The sequence below is a fragment of the Ogataea parapolymorpha genome, chromosome V (genome assembly GCF_000187245.1).
Source record: "Ogataea parapolymorpha DL-1 chromosome V, whole genome shotgun sequence".
NCBI lineage: Eukaryota > Fungi > Ascomycota > Pichiomycetes > Pichiales > Pichiaceae > Ogataea > Ogataea parapolymorpha.
Window position 1 is genome coordinate 983,644 of NC_027862.1, and position 15,161 is coordinate 998,804.

General features: G+C 44.0%; 12 protein-coding genes and 1 non-coding gene across 13 annotated transcripts; 6 read left to right on the forward strand and 7 right to left on the reverse strand.

The window, feature by feature from the left end:
- Window positions 1-56: 56 nt before the first annotated feature.
- On the forward strand, window positions 57-1,436 carry HPODL_04321 (uncharacterized protein; the record flags this gene model as incomplete). Its single annotated transcript, XM_014079116.1, has 1 exon — window positions 57-1,436. The coding sequence occupies one exon, from the start codon at window positions 57-59 to the stop codon at window positions 1,434-1,436; it is 1,380 nt and encodes a 459-aa protein (XP_013934591.1).
- On the reverse strand, window positions 1,433-2,938 carry HPODL_04322 (Conserved hypothetical membrane protein; the record flags this gene model as incomplete). Its single annotated transcript, XM_014079117.1, has 1 exon — window positions 1,433-2,938. One exon carries the CDS (start codon window positions 2,936-2,938, stop codon window positions 1,433-1,435), a length of 1,506 nt encoding a protein of 501 aa, XP_013934592.1.
- A 221-nt stretch (window positions 2,939-3,159) lies between these two features.
- Window positions 3,160-3,990, forward strand: HPODL_04323 (cytosolic iron-sulfur protein assembly protein 1; the record flags this gene model as incomplete). The annotated part of the gene is made up of 1 exon (XM_014079118.1): window positions 3,160-3,990. The coding sequence occupies one exon, from the start codon at window positions 3,160-3,162 to the stop codon at window positions 3,988-3,990; it is 831 nt and encodes a 276-aa protein (XP_013934593.1).
- Window positions 3,991-3,994: 4 nt separating this feature from the next.
- On the reverse strand, window positions 3,995-4,804 carry HPODL_04324 (Syntaxin PEP12; the record flags this gene model as incomplete). The annotated part of the gene is made up of 1 exon (XM_014079119.1): window positions 3,995-4,804. One exon carries the CDS (start codon window positions 4,802-4,804, stop codon window positions 3,995-3,997), a length of 810 nt encoding a protein of 269 aa, XP_013934594.1.
- Window positions 4,805-4,910: 106 nt separating this feature from the next.
- On the reverse strand, window positions 4,911-5,945 carry HPODL_04325 (uncharacterized protein; the record flags this gene model as incomplete). Its single annotated transcript, XM_014079120.1, has 1 exon — window positions 4,911-5,945. One exon carries the CDS (start codon window positions 5,943-5,945, stop codon window positions 4,911-4,913), a length of 1,035 nt encoding a protein of 344 aa, XP_013934595.1.
- Window positions 5,946-6,373: 428 nt separating this feature from the next.
- Window positions 6,374-7,114, reverse strand: HPODL_04326 (uncharacterized protein; the record flags this gene model as incomplete). Its single annotated transcript, XM_014079121.1, has 1 exon — window positions 6,374-7,114. The coding sequence occupies one exon, from the start codon at window positions 7,112-7,114 to the stop codon at window positions 6,374-6,376; it is 741 nt and encodes a 246-aa protein (XP_013934596.1).
- Window positions 7,115-7,499: 385 nt separating this feature from the next.
- HPODL_04327 (uncharacterized protein) lies at window positions 7,500-8,234 on the forward strand (the record flags this gene model as incomplete). Its single annotated transcript, XM_014079122.1, has 1 exon — window positions 7,500-8,234. The coding sequence occupies one exon, from the start codon at window positions 7,500-7,502 to the stop codon at window positions 8,232-8,234; it is 735 nt and encodes a 244-aa protein (XP_013934597.1).
- A 14-nt stretch (window positions 8,235-8,248) lies between these two features.
- On the reverse strand, window positions 8,249-8,514 carry HPODL_05262 (uncharacterized protein; the record flags this gene model as incomplete). Its single annotated transcript, XM_014079123.1, has 2 exons — window positions 8,249-8,479; window positions 8,512-8,514. 2 exons carry the CDS (start codon window positions 8,512-8,514, stop codon window positions 8,249-8,251), a joined length of 234 nt encoding a protein of 77 aa, XP_013934598.1.
- Window positions 8,515-8,694: 180 nt separating this feature from the next.
- HPODL_04328 (Sorting nexin-41) lies at window positions 8,695-10,359 on the forward strand (the record flags this gene model as incomplete). Its single annotated transcript, XM_014079124.1, has 1 exon — window positions 8,695-10,359. One exon carries the CDS (start codon window positions 8,695-8,697, stop codon window positions 10,357-10,359), a length of 1,665 nt encoding a protein of 554 aa, XP_013934599.1.
- Window positions 10,360-10,625: 266 nt separating this feature from the next.
- HPODL_05435 lies at window positions 10,626-10,718 on the forward strand. The gene is made up of 2 exons: window positions 10,626-10,661; window positions 10,683-10,718. It is a non-coding gene; the product is annotated as a tRNA-Trp (tRNA).
- Window positions 10,719-10,806: 88 nt separating this feature from the next.
- Window positions 10,807-12,507, reverse strand: HPODL_04329 (uncharacterized protein; the record flags this gene model as incomplete). Its single annotated transcript, XM_014079125.1, has 1 exon — window positions 10,807-12,507. The coding sequence occupies one exon, from the start codon at window positions 12,505-12,507 to the stop codon at window positions 10,807-10,809; it is 1,701 nt and encodes a 566-aa protein (XP_013934600.1).
- Window positions 12,508-12,763: 256 nt separating this feature from the next.
- HPODL_04330 (Nucleolar protein) lies at window positions 12,764-14,548 on the reverse strand (the record flags this gene model as incomplete). The annotated part of the gene is made up of 1 exon (XM_014079126.1): window positions 12,764-14,548. The coding sequence occupies one exon, from the start codon at window positions 14,546-14,548 to the stop codon at window positions 12,764-12,766; it is 1,785 nt and encodes a 594-aa protein (XP_013934601.1).
- Window positions 14,549-14,663: 115 nt separating this feature from the next.
- HPODL_04331 (uncharacterized protein) lies at window positions 14,664-15,152 on the forward strand (the record flags this gene model as incomplete). Its single annotated transcript, XM_014079127.1, has 1 exon — window positions 14,664-15,152. The coding sequence occupies one exon, from the start codon at window positions 14,664-14,666 to the stop codon at window positions 15,150-15,152; it is 489 nt and encodes a 162-aa protein (XP_013934602.1).
- Window positions 15,153-15,161: the final 9 nt, after the last annotated feature.

A 15,161-nucleotide genomic window follows, 5' to 3' on the forward strand; every position in this document is an offset into this window, starting at 1 on the left:
TTTTATAATAAATTCGCTATTATTTATTGTATTATTTTTAGTTTTTTCATATAATCATGTCTCATCTAGCGAGCCGAGCGGAAGACGACTTTTTTGCTTTTTCAGATGAGCCTGTAGCCCCACCAAAGAAGAAACGGAAGAAGAAGGATAAGAGGCCCAAGTCTGAGAGCTCCACTGTGGACGTAGAAGTCCACGAGCCCGAAAAGGGGCCCAAAGAGTTCGCCAAGGAGGAATCTGCAAAATCTGAGTCTCCCTCGAACAAGGCACAGTATGATAACCTGATAGAGGAGTTAGGGCTTCAGACTGTGGAGGAAAATGTTAAGAAGAGCGTGAGTGTGAAGATGAAGAAAATCAAGACTACTGAGACAAACAACGATGATCAGTTCCTCAAAGAGCTCGATAAGGACATTGAGCTGACGCAGCCCGACGGCGAGCTGGATGAGATTTTACAAAAATATAGCTCTTCAGAGCATTTGGTGACCCTAAATGGCCGACAGATACCCATCAAGCAGGCACTATTCGCTCTCACCGTGGAGGTCGCTTTGGAAGACGATGAACAAATTGGGTTTCATCTTCGTGTTCGTAGCAATGCACAGTTTAAGACTATTTTGCGCGAAATACTCAAACAACTGGAGTTACACAACAGGAATCTTCCTTCTGGCTGGACAGACGACATCGAATCTCTCGTATTCTACGTGCAGGACCACGATATAATTCTGACCCAGGATTTGCGGGTCGGGTCTCTGCTGCTCTCTGGTGCACAGCTGCCCGTAAGTGACGCTGGAGATGCGTTTGCGATCACCGCGGTCCTAACTCAAGAGGTCATGGCCCGCAAACAAAGAAGAGAGGCTTCGCTGGAGAAACTGGCTCAGTCTCAAGATCAAACGGAGGATCTGGACGAAGATGAACTGATTGTAATTATTTTGGATCCCCAGAAAAATAACGAAAAGACATCGCTCTCTGCAGAGAAGGGAACCACGGTGAAAGAGCTTCTGGATATTTTTTTAGTGCGCATGAATTATCCGGATAGCTTGAAAATTGAGCTTAGACGCGATGGTCTGGTGCTTGATAAAACCATTCCAGTAGATTTACAGCTGAAAAATAATGATGTCGTTGAGGTGGTTTACAACCTGGAAGACTTGGAATCTTTCGAGGAGCAGGAAATCACCGTCATTAGCGACGAGGACGTTATGGAGCCTGAACAGTCAAATTATTTTTCTATCAAATTGAAAGGAAAGGATCAAAAGGAAGTCAGAGCTCAGGTGAACCCAAAAACCAAGATTAAAACGATTGCAGAATTTTATCTGAGCAAGGTAGGCCTAGACCCAAACACCAGGATTCGGCTAGTCTTCGATTACGAAGAGCTGGATTTGAGCGCGAATGTGGAGCATACCGAGCTGGAGGACGGTTACTTAGTCGACGTGGAATTACTCTAAATAAGCCTTTTAATGTTACTTAATGTCCAGCCTTTGTCTTTAAGCAGGCCGCTAAGGTCTCCTGTGTCTTTTTGTTCTAGATTGTTGAGGTTCGGGCGGCCACTCACATAACTGATAAAACCCTCAGGCCCGCAAATAAATGCAAACGACGGGTACACTTGCGGTGGCTGTTTCCTGAAGAAACTAAACTGCTGGAATGCGTTCTGGGGCTGTAGCCGGATATCCAGCTTTGGAATAACGTCCTCTTCCTGCAATGGACGTTCTTCGATCCTCGCTCCCTGGATTTGGTTCTTAACTTCTTGTCTTTTCTGTGCAAGCAGCTTCTGTCTATAAACTTCTTCGCTGATTTTCACATCCATCAGGCCTGAGAAATTCGGGAGCTGGGGCCTCGACACATGCTTGGCCTCTAGCCTGTCTCCGTTGTCACTTATAAGATAGGTAAACTTAGCACGTCCGCACTTTTCAGCAAAATAGTTGAGCGTCTTCAGCTGGCTTGGAAGATTAGACTCCTTGCGCAGCGAAACATAGGCATTGATGAAGCCCTTCGGTGGGTTTGGCGAGTATAGCATCTGGAGTAGAGGCAAAACGCCAGTTCCTGCCGCATAGAACGCCCACGTCTCCGGCTTTGGGATATTTTCAGGATACTCAGGGTCAGGCTGGATTTTTGACAACAGTGGTTGCAATTGAGGCCTTGCAGGGAATTTATCCAATGGGTGGTACGGGACCTTATACTCCACAACTGGGCCGCGCAATTCCACCTCGTCTAGCAGCTTGCGGCTCGTCAACCAGCGCGAAAATTCACCACTATCGTATCGCTTGACCAAAAGTACAAATTTACCTTCCTCCTCTGGTTTGGTGACTAGTCGCAGATGAGGCTCCTGTGTGTCAGGATCGATTCCCGCAACATACAGAGGCAATGGTGTATAGTTGCGCACAATGTTGATCTCAGGTTGCTTGATCTCAACACTCCATATTCTTTTTCCATCGAACAGTTGTTGATGGGGAGCCAATATGCTTCCTCTATTTTTCCTTGTGAGCTCAATTAAATAATGATCCTGATCGACTTGGTACTTGAAAGACACCAGATAAGGCAAAAATCGGTCGGGCAGAAGTAGGTCTGGAATGGCTTCCTTCTTGTCGGCGGTGAAATAGTTGTATGCATAGAAACCCCAGATCAGAGCACCTCCGACAGCCAAGGAGGGAAGCATTTTCCTCCATTTTGATGCTTGATGAGACTTACGAATCTGCTCGCTGCGGACCTCCAATGGTGATTGGGGAGCATGAAACTCGTATGTGACACCCTCTTTGTTGTCCTCGGGGTTATACTCCACTTTCTTTTTCGCTAGCATATTGGATATGCTCGTCTTTATTGGAGGGATGGAGCCAGATGAGCTTACATTTGAGTGCTTTGGGATCTTTTCCAAATCTCCCGATTCATTTGGCCGTCCCGGAACATTTGAATTGAGACGAACTTGACGTAAAAGCCGCACCCTCCTCAACATAAGAAATGATTAGAATTTAGAAAGATGTAATCAAATTAATTTTCATGTCTTTTTCCAAAGTGCATACCTTCACAGGGCACACCGATAAATGTTGGTCGATAGATATCGACCGACCTCGCTCCCTGCTGGCAACTGTGTCTTCAGATAAAACATGTCGCATTTACAACTTGAATACCAAACGACTAGTTGGTGTGCTGGACGATAACACACATACAAAAACCATGAGAAGCGTGAAATTCAGGCCAACAGGACCCGTTCCATCATTGGCAATTGGATCTTTTGACTCCACAATCTCGATCTGGAGCAAGGAGGATGAAGACTGGGTCTTGATGGCAATAATTGAAGGTCACGAAAACGAAGTCAAGAGCGTTGACTGGTCGCACGATGGACTCTACCTGGCCTCATGTTCCAGGGATAAATCGATCTGGATTTGGGAAGCGGACGATAGTAATGAAGAGTTTGAGTGTATCAGCGTCATTCAAGAGCATGAACAGGACGTCAAGAACGTTTCGTGGCATCCGACCAAAAATATTCTGTGTTCCAGCTCGTATGACGATACTTGTCGTGTTTTCAAGCAAGACGACTACGACGAGGATGAATGGGTATGTGTGGCTAATTGCCAAGGTGCCAATGGAACAGTGTGGTGTTCCGATTGGGAGAAAAAGGATACATTCAGATTTGCCAATTGTAGCGACGATTCATTACTAAGAATATGGAAAAAGACTAGTTCAGACCAGGAGGGCACCGCCAACGGCAAACTACCTTCCACTCTCAAGTCCGAGGAGGAGTGGGCCTTAGAGGCCACTCTACCAAAGATCCACACAATGCCTGTGTACGGGATTGCATGGAATACGAATGGGTTGCTTGCCAGTTGTGGATCGGACGGCCGAATAGTCGTTTATTCGGAGGAGGAAGGCGAATGGAAGGTTCTTGCTGTTCAGGAGTTGGGACATGGCGTCTTTGAGATCAATTGTATAAAGTGGTGGAACGAGAATACGCTCCTGACCGCGGGCGACGATGGAGCGGTCAACATGTGGACGCTGAGCATATAGTTGTTTATGCCACAACGATTAGCACTAGGAACAGGAATACCACACTCACAATTACCGAGAGCCAGAAGCAAAGTTTCCGCTTGTTCCTTTGGTAGCGGTCTGCCTTATGAAGGTGTTTCGACGCGCGCTGGGTATCATGTAATGTACTGTATAGATTGGACTCGATGTTATCTATCAACCCACCCTGTTCGACCACTATATTCGACAAATCGTGGAATATTTGATTGAGCTCTTCTATTCCCTGCGAAATGTTCTCGATGTCTCGTTCTCTTTCCTCGATAAGAGCCCGTTGATACTCAACTTCCTCTGCATTCAAAGGTTCGTACTCAATGACAACCTGCTGCTGCTGCTGCTGTTCCCGTGACGATGGCTCTGACCCGCCTTCTGTTTCGTGTGAAATGAGACTGGCGCTCTTCTCATTCATCTTTTTTTCCAGAGAGGTGTAGAGTGATTGCAGTTCGTTGAAATCTTGTAAAGCCCGCTTCAAACTTGTGTTCAGTTTATCTTTCACAAAAGTTTGTGATTTATTGAGCAATGAAGGATCTAATTGATTCAGTCTTCGCGTGTCATCCGAAACACTCTTGAACAGCTCAAAAAGCCGCGATATAAGCTTGGAAGAATTTTGATGGTACTTTTGCGCATTCTGATCTTTATCGATTGCATCCTGGAGAAAGTTGAGGTTCTTATTTAGGTTGCTTAGACCATTGTTGACATCGAGAAGAGTGTTGCTAATCTGGCGGTTGATATCGTCAAATTCGGGAACATCCTGATACAACGGCTGTTCTTCTAAAGTGATAGCGTCAAACGAGCTCATTATATTTGTAATTATTCTACACTATAAAAAAACATGAATTAGTGAGTGATTTCGATTTTTGAGAGGTGGTGCACCCTTGCACCATATAGTAAAGGTTAGGCGATAGTTAGGGTTGGCCATCCTGGAGATTAATCTGCGCTAGAAGTTCTGTGACTGTATCTGTGACCGCACACTTGCTCACCTCCTCTTTGAGCCTCAGCAGCAGATTCTCTAGTTGTCTATTTTTCTCAAGAAGTTCAGCGTTTTTTTGAGCTAGTATATCATTGTCCTGTTGCAACTTCTCTTGTTGAACTTTCTTCTTCTGCCGACATTTGAAGGCAGCAATCCTATTTCTTTCCAATATCCGTTGTTTTTTCCACGCCGACGTCCCGTGTATTGGTCCTGCGTTTGGATTAAAGATAACCTCATTGTTGTAAAATAACTGCTGCTGCGGCACCCCCTGTTCGTTGACATGTAGGTCGTTCTCTTCCTCTGTTTTGACTTTCTTGGGATCGTTCTTGTGGCACATCATACTGATTTGTCCTATTTGGCCGTTAGAAATAGAGACTCTTCTGCGAAGTGGAATATGGTGGGAAGCGGACACAGGCGTCGAGCTCTGCGATTCTGGGTCGGTCATCACATTGGCAGGGACATAGTTGGAAGCGTATGGTGGAGCCACTTCGTGGGGCAAAACACCGGCCTGCGGTAAAGAAAGCGAAGGCGACCAGTTGTCTGCAGGAACTTGTTGATTTGGAGGGTATGGATATGGGTATTCCAAAATGGGAGGGTTGGTCATGAGGAGATTTTGGAAATCGTTAGGGTCTAAGTGGAAGTTCTCAAAGCTTCTTCGGCTAACATGCTCAGATTTCACGTTTGAGTTAAGTAGAGAAGCGCCAGTCTGATAGGATGAGTCTTCCGATGTGGCAGTGGTAGTGGTGGAGGTGCTTGGTATCCCACTGTCTTGCGATGTGTTGTCTGTGACCTCTGTAGTCGTGGATACACTTAGCCCAGGCTGTGTTTGATCGATGATGTTCATGGCAAACGCTAGTTGGTCAGATTGTGGTTCTCCAGTTTGCATCATGGGAGGCACCCATGTACTTTCAGTCTTGATGGAAATGCTCACGGGTTCCCCGTTCGACGTTGTTGTATCCGAAGAAAACATGGGCACCTATTATAAAAAACTATGGCTCTATTTCTTGTCTCTTTTATTAAAAGTCGTTTTCTTTCTTTTTGCTTACTTTAATTAAACTAAAGTTCTTTTTTTCACTTGTGGAGATTAATATGTGACCCAACAATTAGCGACATAATCAGGGTGACAAATAGGGTACTTATTTTTTTTCGTATCTACATTTAGTATAGCAGGGTTGCTTTCCGAACAATTTACCGAGCTATTAACGCCGACCTGTTGGCTAGTTAGCTCTTTTCACATGGGCACACTAGAGAAAAAATTAGGTATTCCGGAAAGAAAGTCCGGAAAGGGTAAACCCTTCTAATACAATTTATCCGAACTGCGTTCTAGTATAATCTATACTGACAATGTACCGTTGAGTTGAAATAATAAATAAAGTTAAAATAAATAGGGATCCGCCGCTAGTCCTGATGGCTTCTGCGTCTCAATTTGGCGAGGCGATCGTATTCGCCGCTTAATATTCTCTCGACAATAACTTGGTCGTCTTTTTGGAAGCCAACATAATCAAACTCGTACGATTCGGGATTGCCATATTTTTTGAATGTATCCAAAACAGCGGTGTCATTGTCTTCTTCCGCCTTGCTGCGCACCCGGTATAACAATTCACGTCTGGCCCATTCCGAAACATCCATATCTTCTCTCCAAATAATCGCAACGAGCAGGGCAATGCATCCAGGAACAAATAAATAATGGGCAATATTTTCCCACCCTTCTTTCTGGTCACCTTCTCTCACTATCTTCCATCTGATTTCTCCCGTAGCAGTGTCTTCATACGGAATCTTGTCAATGATGAGTCCCGATGATGCCTTTAGCTTGGCTAGGTCCTTGTCGTTTGCTGAATATAGCCTTTCGTGCTCCTTTGGCAAGCTGAAAGCCTCGACAATTCCTAAATTCCGTCTGCCTGCATAGCTGTTTAAATATGCAATCTTCTTGAGCTCTTCCTCTGAAGGCTTTCGGCTTGATCCGTCTTCATTTTGGAATATGTGGTCATAATCTTTGAACGAGTCCAGTAATTCCCGACATTTCTGCTCAGCAGAGAGGTTGAAAGCCAGCAGCGGCTTGGATGAGTGGAGCCCTCTGGTTCTCGCACCGAATATGAGTGATTTTGGCGTTAGCCATGTGTATTTTGATGGTCTAAACATAAAGAGAAAAGTATTTATCCCCTCAATTTATCGAGCGAGAAGTGGGGAACCGAATTTAGATCTTCTTTTTTCAGGTATTTTTATTAGCGAGTGCACACCTATGCACCTTGAAGTCAAAAAAGAGCCTAGTGCAGTTATGCACGAGACAGATAGCAGGTGAGTGAAGATAAGGATATAATAGCAGGGCTCGGCCCAAGCCTTAGCTATTGTGAAGCTTGTTTTAGGTGGATTTTCATGCAAAAGCTTTCTCGTATGCGTTGCTGCCTCCATGTTAATCCTAATCGCCCTCGTTTTAGAGATCGCTCTCGAATAGTGCGAGTGGATTTTTAAGGCTGTGGTATATTTTTTGTTTTTATTTTGAAGTAGTTGTGACAATACGAACAGTATGTCCAAAGATCTTATTGACATGAAGACGGATCTCTTAGCAGATTTTCACGCTTACCATGCTGCTTGTAGCAAGATTTGGGAACTCGAGGTGCTAAATATGCGTCGACTCGATTGGATCAAAACTATCTCGCACCTTATTAACGTTATACAGATTATCAACGACGTGGAACAGCAACATAGCCAAAAGCTCAAGGAGCTGAACAATTTGCGGCGCACATCGAAACAAAAGCAAACACCGTTTTTGACATCGAGACCAACCGGTCTTACGCCTCTTGCTGTTCGAGCCGGGAAAACAGCCGTCAAATCAAGCCTGCCAACAAATACCCCAATTAAACGATTTCCATCCAGAACAAGTACTCCTGTCTCAGCATCTGTGACAACACCATCTAGCGTGCGTAAAACTCTACTCAAAGCCGCGAAGACGCCTCAGAGTGTGTCGGCCAAAACAAGGTCTATTTTCGAGGACGACGACGAAAACGAGGAAGACGCGTTGCCCGATCTCAAAACAGTTGTCCGCCCAAAAATTCAGCTAAAGCGTAAAAACCTGGAAACATCCGTGCATGATTCGTCTCCGTCAAAACAAACGGACGATGAGTTTACTTCGCCTATTTACAAACGGATCAAACAGACTCAAGAACGCAATTCTGTCTCATTCAAAGCCCCAGCAGCCACAGTTATCAGTCCTCTGAAGCGACGTAATGAGAATTTGAAAAGCAGTATTTTTGGCCGCTGATTGATTATGTATGCTTAGCTCGTCTTAAACAACTGAAAAGCTCTATCTCCAATGTAAAAATAAATGAAGTTTCCTGCTTCGTGAGAGACAAATGACCCAAAATTCTTTCCCACTATGCAATGCCAAGTAGTTCCATACTGCTTATCCATCTCTTTTTTAAGGTATGCTGATAATTCTGCATTTTTCTTGTAAGATTGCAAGGCCTTTTCCGTCAGGTTGAAAACGACTTCTTGCATGTCCGTCGACTGAGTTGTTAGATATTGATACTACCACTTACCATGTCCGAAGACTTGAGAATTGCTGAGTTGTTAATTATTTATCATTTGTAACTTACGGTCCACCTTCTTTGTTTCTTCCAGATCGCTCATTCCAAAAAGATAAAGTTATGGTTTTTTGATATACTTCTGTATTTTCCCCCGCGAAGGCAAAATAAAATTTATGGACCTGTTTACAACTTTCAATGGATTACGATGAGTTTAGCAATGACAACAACCCATTTGCAGGCTCCAATCATTTTTACTCCAACGGAATAAGCACTACCATTGAAACCGGAGAGCCACAGGACAGCGACACGAGCGGAGCTAGTTTAGGAGTCCAATCTCTGGATAGCCAGCCTCTTGTCAGTCACATGCCAGCTCAAAGTTCAGACAGTGCAAATGTTCTGATCACAAATTATGAAGTCCTGCGAGATTTCAAGAACATCACCACAGTATTTTACAAAATAGAATACATGTCCAACAGTGTATTGCGCCGCTACACAGATTTCGTCTTCCTTCGTTCTTATCTCACAAAACTCTTTCAAACGAAAGTCATACCGCCGATTCCCGAGAAACATTCTTTGGGGAGACTGATCAAGAATCCATTCACCTACAAATCAGACACAAAAATAATATACAGACGAATTCGACTACTTCAATACTTTCTCACGGAGCTGATATCCGATCCTGAGATTAAACAAGCGGAAGTTTTTGTCAAATTTCTGGATTCATCACAAAGAAATTGGCTTCAGATGGTAAAGTCTGGGCACGTTGCCAGTTTATCTTCGAAATCTGTGCTATTAACCTCACCAAGAAACCCGACCATACCCAATCCTTATCTAGTCTACCTACCGGTCCCGCCCCTTGGATTGGCCAAAAAGTACGATTCTAGTCTCAATTCACGGATTTTTGTACCATTGGAGAAAAAGGCAAAGCTTTTGTTGCAGAGAGTCCAGGGTTTGGAACAAACAAGCAAAAAACTAATTAAGGATTTTGAAAAAAACCGCCTAGCCATGGTTGAGCTTGGCGGTTTCTTCAATATCTTCAGCATTCTGGAAGATCAACAAAAACACATCGAAGAATTTGGAAACAGAATTGATTTAACCTTTTTGAATATTGAGATCCTAACAAAGTCTATCACAGTCAAGATCTACGAACCATTGATTATTTTGCGCCTCACATTAGTTGCCATTTTACATCTCCTTCATTATAGAAAACTGAAAGAGTTGCAATTATCGTATTTGCAAGAAATCATTGTCAAAAAACAGATCCGACTGAGGAGTTTGATGGAACGAGTGACATCAGAGTTCAAACTCAATCAAGTGTTGCACAATAATTCAGTCGATTCTCCAAGTCTGAACAGAGCAATAAATGAGTTGAAAATTAAAAAGCAGAAACGCAAACAGCTGGACGAATCGTCTCTTATCATAATCAACGAACAGCTGCACAAGGACGACGACGATGAAAGCTTCATCAGAGACCATGATAACAATTCTACATTAAGCAAAGGCAATCAGGGGAACTGGAAAACAGCCATTGCAGGAACGTCATCATCTGCATCATCAAATAAGATTCACACGAGGGCCACGTCTAGCCACAAATCTGTCTCAAAATTAACCCCTGACGAACTAGGTTCTGAAATGTGTACAGCTCGTCTCGAGCTCAGCGAAAAGCTCACTCCATGTTTTACAAACCTTATGCTAGATGTGAAGTATATCAGTCTCGAGGTAGAAAAGAATGTCAACCATCAATTAGCCAAGGTGATTCAAAGATTGCACGATATCATGAGTGACTGGCAAACTGTGGTTTTCAGTGAGTTCGCACATAGCTGTCGCAAGATATGGAGCAATGATACATGTTTGAGTTGAGTTCAGGGTGCGCAATTACGATCAATTTCAACCGATTCATTATCTGTCTATAAATAAATCCATAGCATACAATCAAATTAAGTTTCAAATTTAATTTTTGATGAAATTCAACATACAGTATACTTCCTGAATTAGGCTATTCTGAACTCCAGCAGAGATACCTCATCATCAGAGAGATCTGGTGTGGTTTTTGACTGGAGCATTGAATAACTTTGCTAAAAGCGCTCTTATATATCAATACCAGGGTCTCAAATTTTTAGAAATCGGGGGCTATGGCTCAATGGTAGAGCTTTCGACTCCAGTCAAATCTACGGATTCGTGCAATCGAAGGGTTGCAGGTTCGATTCCTGTTGGCCTCAGATTTTATTTTTTTTCTTGATTGATCGAAAAAGAGCATGCATTTGGATTAAAACAAGTAGTATCACACTAAGTTTACACAATTAATATCTATTTCTCACTTTCCACAGTCTTGGGGCTTACCTCTCCGTTGTTGAATGCACTTTCGTTGGCTGCTCCGGACTGTCCATTAGGAGTTTGCGAGTTGGAAGCAGGACCATTCACCATTTTTCTGCGTTTGTTTAACGTCGAGTTTGCCAAATCCAGCTTGTTTAATCCCACATCGTCAAGCTTCTTTTTCGAAAGGCGATTAGGGGAAGGTGGTCTTTGAGCCGCTGGTTTGTTAGTCTGTGTGAATGCACTTTTAGGCATCAGAGCAGATGGGTCCTGGAACTGGTGCTGCTGGAATTTTTGCCTTTTTAGTCCCGCCTGTTGTTGTGAGCGCAATTGGGCTTGCTGGAACTGACTTGTCATCTTCTCGAGAGCACTTAATTCGTTGGATGTCGATTTGTTGAACGCTTCAAGGGACGCTATTGGCGAGTTCGACCTCGATAAAGCGTGGAAATGCATCAGAGGTTTCACGAGGGTCATGACATCTCCAACTTGCATGACTCGCATGACGTTCTCCTGGAGACCAAAGTTGCTTAGTCCTTTGAAAGCAGAAAAATTCTGTCTGATGCTTTTTGAGTCAATAAATTCGTTCTTTGCCAAGAACTTGTCGATAGTCCCGAGCTCAAGACCTGCAGAAGTACGGTAAATCGATATGTCAATTTTTTCAATCTTCAGTTGTCTGCTAAATTGTATTTTGGTCACTCCATAAAGTGTAACGTAGGAACCGTCCAAATACCAGTTCCTCAAAATCAATCGCGAACATTCCAAATGAGTCGATCCGTTGGGCAAAACGTTAGCCCGTATAAGATTGTGAGATATCTCGAAGAAACCCACTCCTGAAAGAGCTATGGTGTAAATAATCCGCGCAAAAAGTGAAAAAGTGAACGTGTAGAATCTTCCCTCGTTGCCGTGTTTCAGAGTCAAGGTAGCCATGGCCGACTCGCTGAAGTACTCTTCCATGACTCTCCTCCAGTATTCCAAGTTTTCTGAATCGGCCCGAACACAAAGTTTCTCCGTCAATTCGAAAAGGCGAATGATGGCTATATTTGCAATATTCTTTTTGATATCGTTGGCATTATTGAACTCCGAATGAGTCATCTGGGCCCCATGGCCAGTAGACGGCGCCTGGCCCTGCGCAGGGTAGGAAACATTTTGATCTCGAGCTTGTCCCTTGACAGCTCCTGGTTGCATCGGTATACCAGGGACAGGTTTAGGCTGATCCTCCATCGGCCGATACAAAGAGTTTTGTAGATGGCCATAGGTGGCCTGAAGCTGTTGTAATGCGGAAAGTTGCTGTTGAGACATGACACCTGGTCTTCCCATCATTGCGGATGCCGCAGCAGCGGCCATCGTATTCGTGCTTATGCCACCATTATGCAGCCCCTGGATCTGCTTCCATTGTTGCTGGGTCTGCTGCTGGGGCCTCTTGTTATCTGTGGAGCCAAGTGGTTTTTGCATCGCGGCGAGAGATGCTCCTTGGGGGAGCCCATTAGGGGTGGACGGATGAGAGCTTGAGGCATTCAATCCAACGTCCGCACCCGCAGACATCATTGGGGGATGGCTTACCTGAGTTCCCATCTGGTTGGGACCATATTGCGACGGAATACCCATATTGATATATTGCACCTGTTGATTTTGCCCATTTTGCTGTCTGGGATGAGACCGAGATGGTGAGCCTCCGTTAGTTGAACCGTTGTTCATGGATCAAACCTTTCTGTGAACTGCACACAAATCTCTAGTAACCACTCAAGTTTCAGTGTCTTCTGTAGTTAACGGTGGAGTTAATCAATGTTTGGCACACTAAAAAGCCATAATATTATTAATATTACCTAAAACTGACGATTCGAAATTTATTGTCAATTTTTCCTTTCCATGGGGTTGATTAGAACGGCAGTGTGCTCATAAAAAATCCCGAACTTAAAATTTCGGCCTAAATTTTCTCAATCAATTACGCAATCTATTTACTCTTCTTCTTGTTAAGCTTGTCGAGCTTTTTCTTGGACTTGTCGAGTTTTTGTTTCTTTGCTTGCAGCTCCTCCTTACGAGCCTCTTGCTTCTCTATGCCGTACTGCATTTTCTTGTAGAGTTTCTTCTGCTTGTTGGACATCATGATCATCTTGAGTTCCTTCTCTTCCTTGGCTTCCTTAGCTTGTTTCTCGGCTTCCGAAATGGTTCTCTTCTTCTTATTTTCTGCCTCAGAATACTTGACACCCTTAGCCTCAAGCTCCAATTCTCTTTGCTCAGCAAGTTCTTCGTCTTCCTCATCTTCGTCCTCCACATCCTCTTCTTCCTCAGCTTCCTCATCCTCCTCTTCGACATCTTCTTCCTCGGCTTCGGCTTCCTTTTCGGCATCCTTGGCCGTGGCATCTGGATTGTAAATTCCACCATCTCCCCATGGAGACAAATGCGGTGGCAAGGTTTCTCCTGGGGCATAGTCATTCACATTTAAGAGCTCTCCCTTATTAACGCAGTCAAAGACCCATTGGGGCTGGACGTACGTACGTCCTTGAACCTTGTTAGCGACCTTTGGCCTGTCGACAATCTGATGGGTCACGGCACTCAAGTCAAAGGTAACCTTAGAACCGTTTAATTTGGCCTCATCCAGAGCAGCCTCGCTGATCACCTTACCACCTGCAGAGAGAATCACAAACTCTAGTATATCCACCGGAACCTCTCTTCCAATGAAAAACACAAACTTCGACATCAAGCTGCTTGTACTGTTTGCATATTTGGAAGGCTGTGCCAAAATATCTCCAGTGTTTTTGTTCACATCCTTGAATTCGTCCAGCTCGACATCCTGCTCTTCTTCCTCATCCACGTCCTGAGTCTCCTCAGTCTTCTCGCTGTCAGCAGCCAAAGCTTTATTAATCTCTTCTTTCGAAAGCTCAGTCTCCTCAGTTTCTTCCGGCTTCTCGGTTGGCAGCACGGGCTCGCTGCCCTTGGTCTCCAAAATGTAGGCTGAAAGTCCACCAATTCCCTTCATCTTCGTATTGTCAATTTTTGGTGGATAAACAAGTTCGGCGTCAGTGTAAAGCTTATAAAGCACAAAATGCAGTAAAGTTGAGTAGAATTCAAGGAATGTCAGCATGATTCTAAAATCAATGTCTGTAGGGATGTTTTGTGGGAATTTGAAAGGAACCAGCCAGATCACCTCCTGTCCTTTGACATTAGCAGAGTAATAAACTCCTTTGATCGAAACAAAAACCTTCTTCAAAAGGCGCTCTCTGGCAATGTAGGCCATCCATTGGTTGGTCAATTTCGAAGCCTCCGAGGTGATTCTTGCACTCACTTTATCGGTAGCAGGCATATTGCTGAACAAGAAAAGCATGTTCAAGCAGTCATCCAAATCTCTTAAGGCATCAAGAAATGACGGATATCTCTCCTTAACAATTTTATCCAGCTTGTATTTCGGCTTGTTCTCCTCAAGTCTCTTGGCATCACTGACTTCACCCCTGCCGAGTGCCTTGGTAAGCTTCTTCGAGAAAGTCTTGTGTTCTCTAAACTTGGCCAAAATAGGCTCATGCATAAGATATTGAATATCTTTGGTGTAATAGAATGTCACAGGAGCTGTAGATCCCTTATTAGCTTTCTTCTTGTTTCTTGGTTCTCTAGGATAAATACCCTTGAAGATACACAGGCGACGGAAATCTGCCAGCGAAACCTGGAGTTTCTTGATCGCCTGTGTTCTAGTGATGAAGTTCTTGGCGTTTCCGGAAGTACCCTTCTTTTTGACCTTTCCCATGACTAGCGATGATACTTTATTCAAAGTAGATATTTGGGAAAAAAAATTAAAATAAATTTTTCAGATTGGTTGGTACACAGCAGATAAAGTTGATCAAATATTATAGTCACTGAAGATGCTGCGCATAATCAATCTCCAGACACGCTGTTTGCAAATTACAGCAATTCGCCGCCAATCGTCCATTCTTCGAAAATTGGAAAATGAGTCAGACATAGACAACCTGTTTTCCACCCCCGCAACGCCAACAGTCAGCACCTCGCATGCCGAAGTCGACCCATACATACTTCGCAAATTGCTGAATCTCTCAGGTCTGTCGCAAAGCATTTCGGTTCAGGAGAAGCAGGAACTCATAGTCTCGTTGAATGACCACCTCAAATTCGTTTCGCAGCTGAAGGGTGCTACAAGTTGCGGTGAGCTTAAAAGACTGGTGGAGGACACTAAAGAGCTTACTTTCGATGATATCGTCTCTGAGATTGAAAATAGCCGTGCAGAACTCGAAAAGGGCGAACCAGAAGAGTCGTGGAACCCGCTAAGCCTGACGTCACAGCACCAAGACAGCTATTTTGTCGTAAACGAAGGCCTCATTAAACAAGATAAGCAATAATAAAGTACC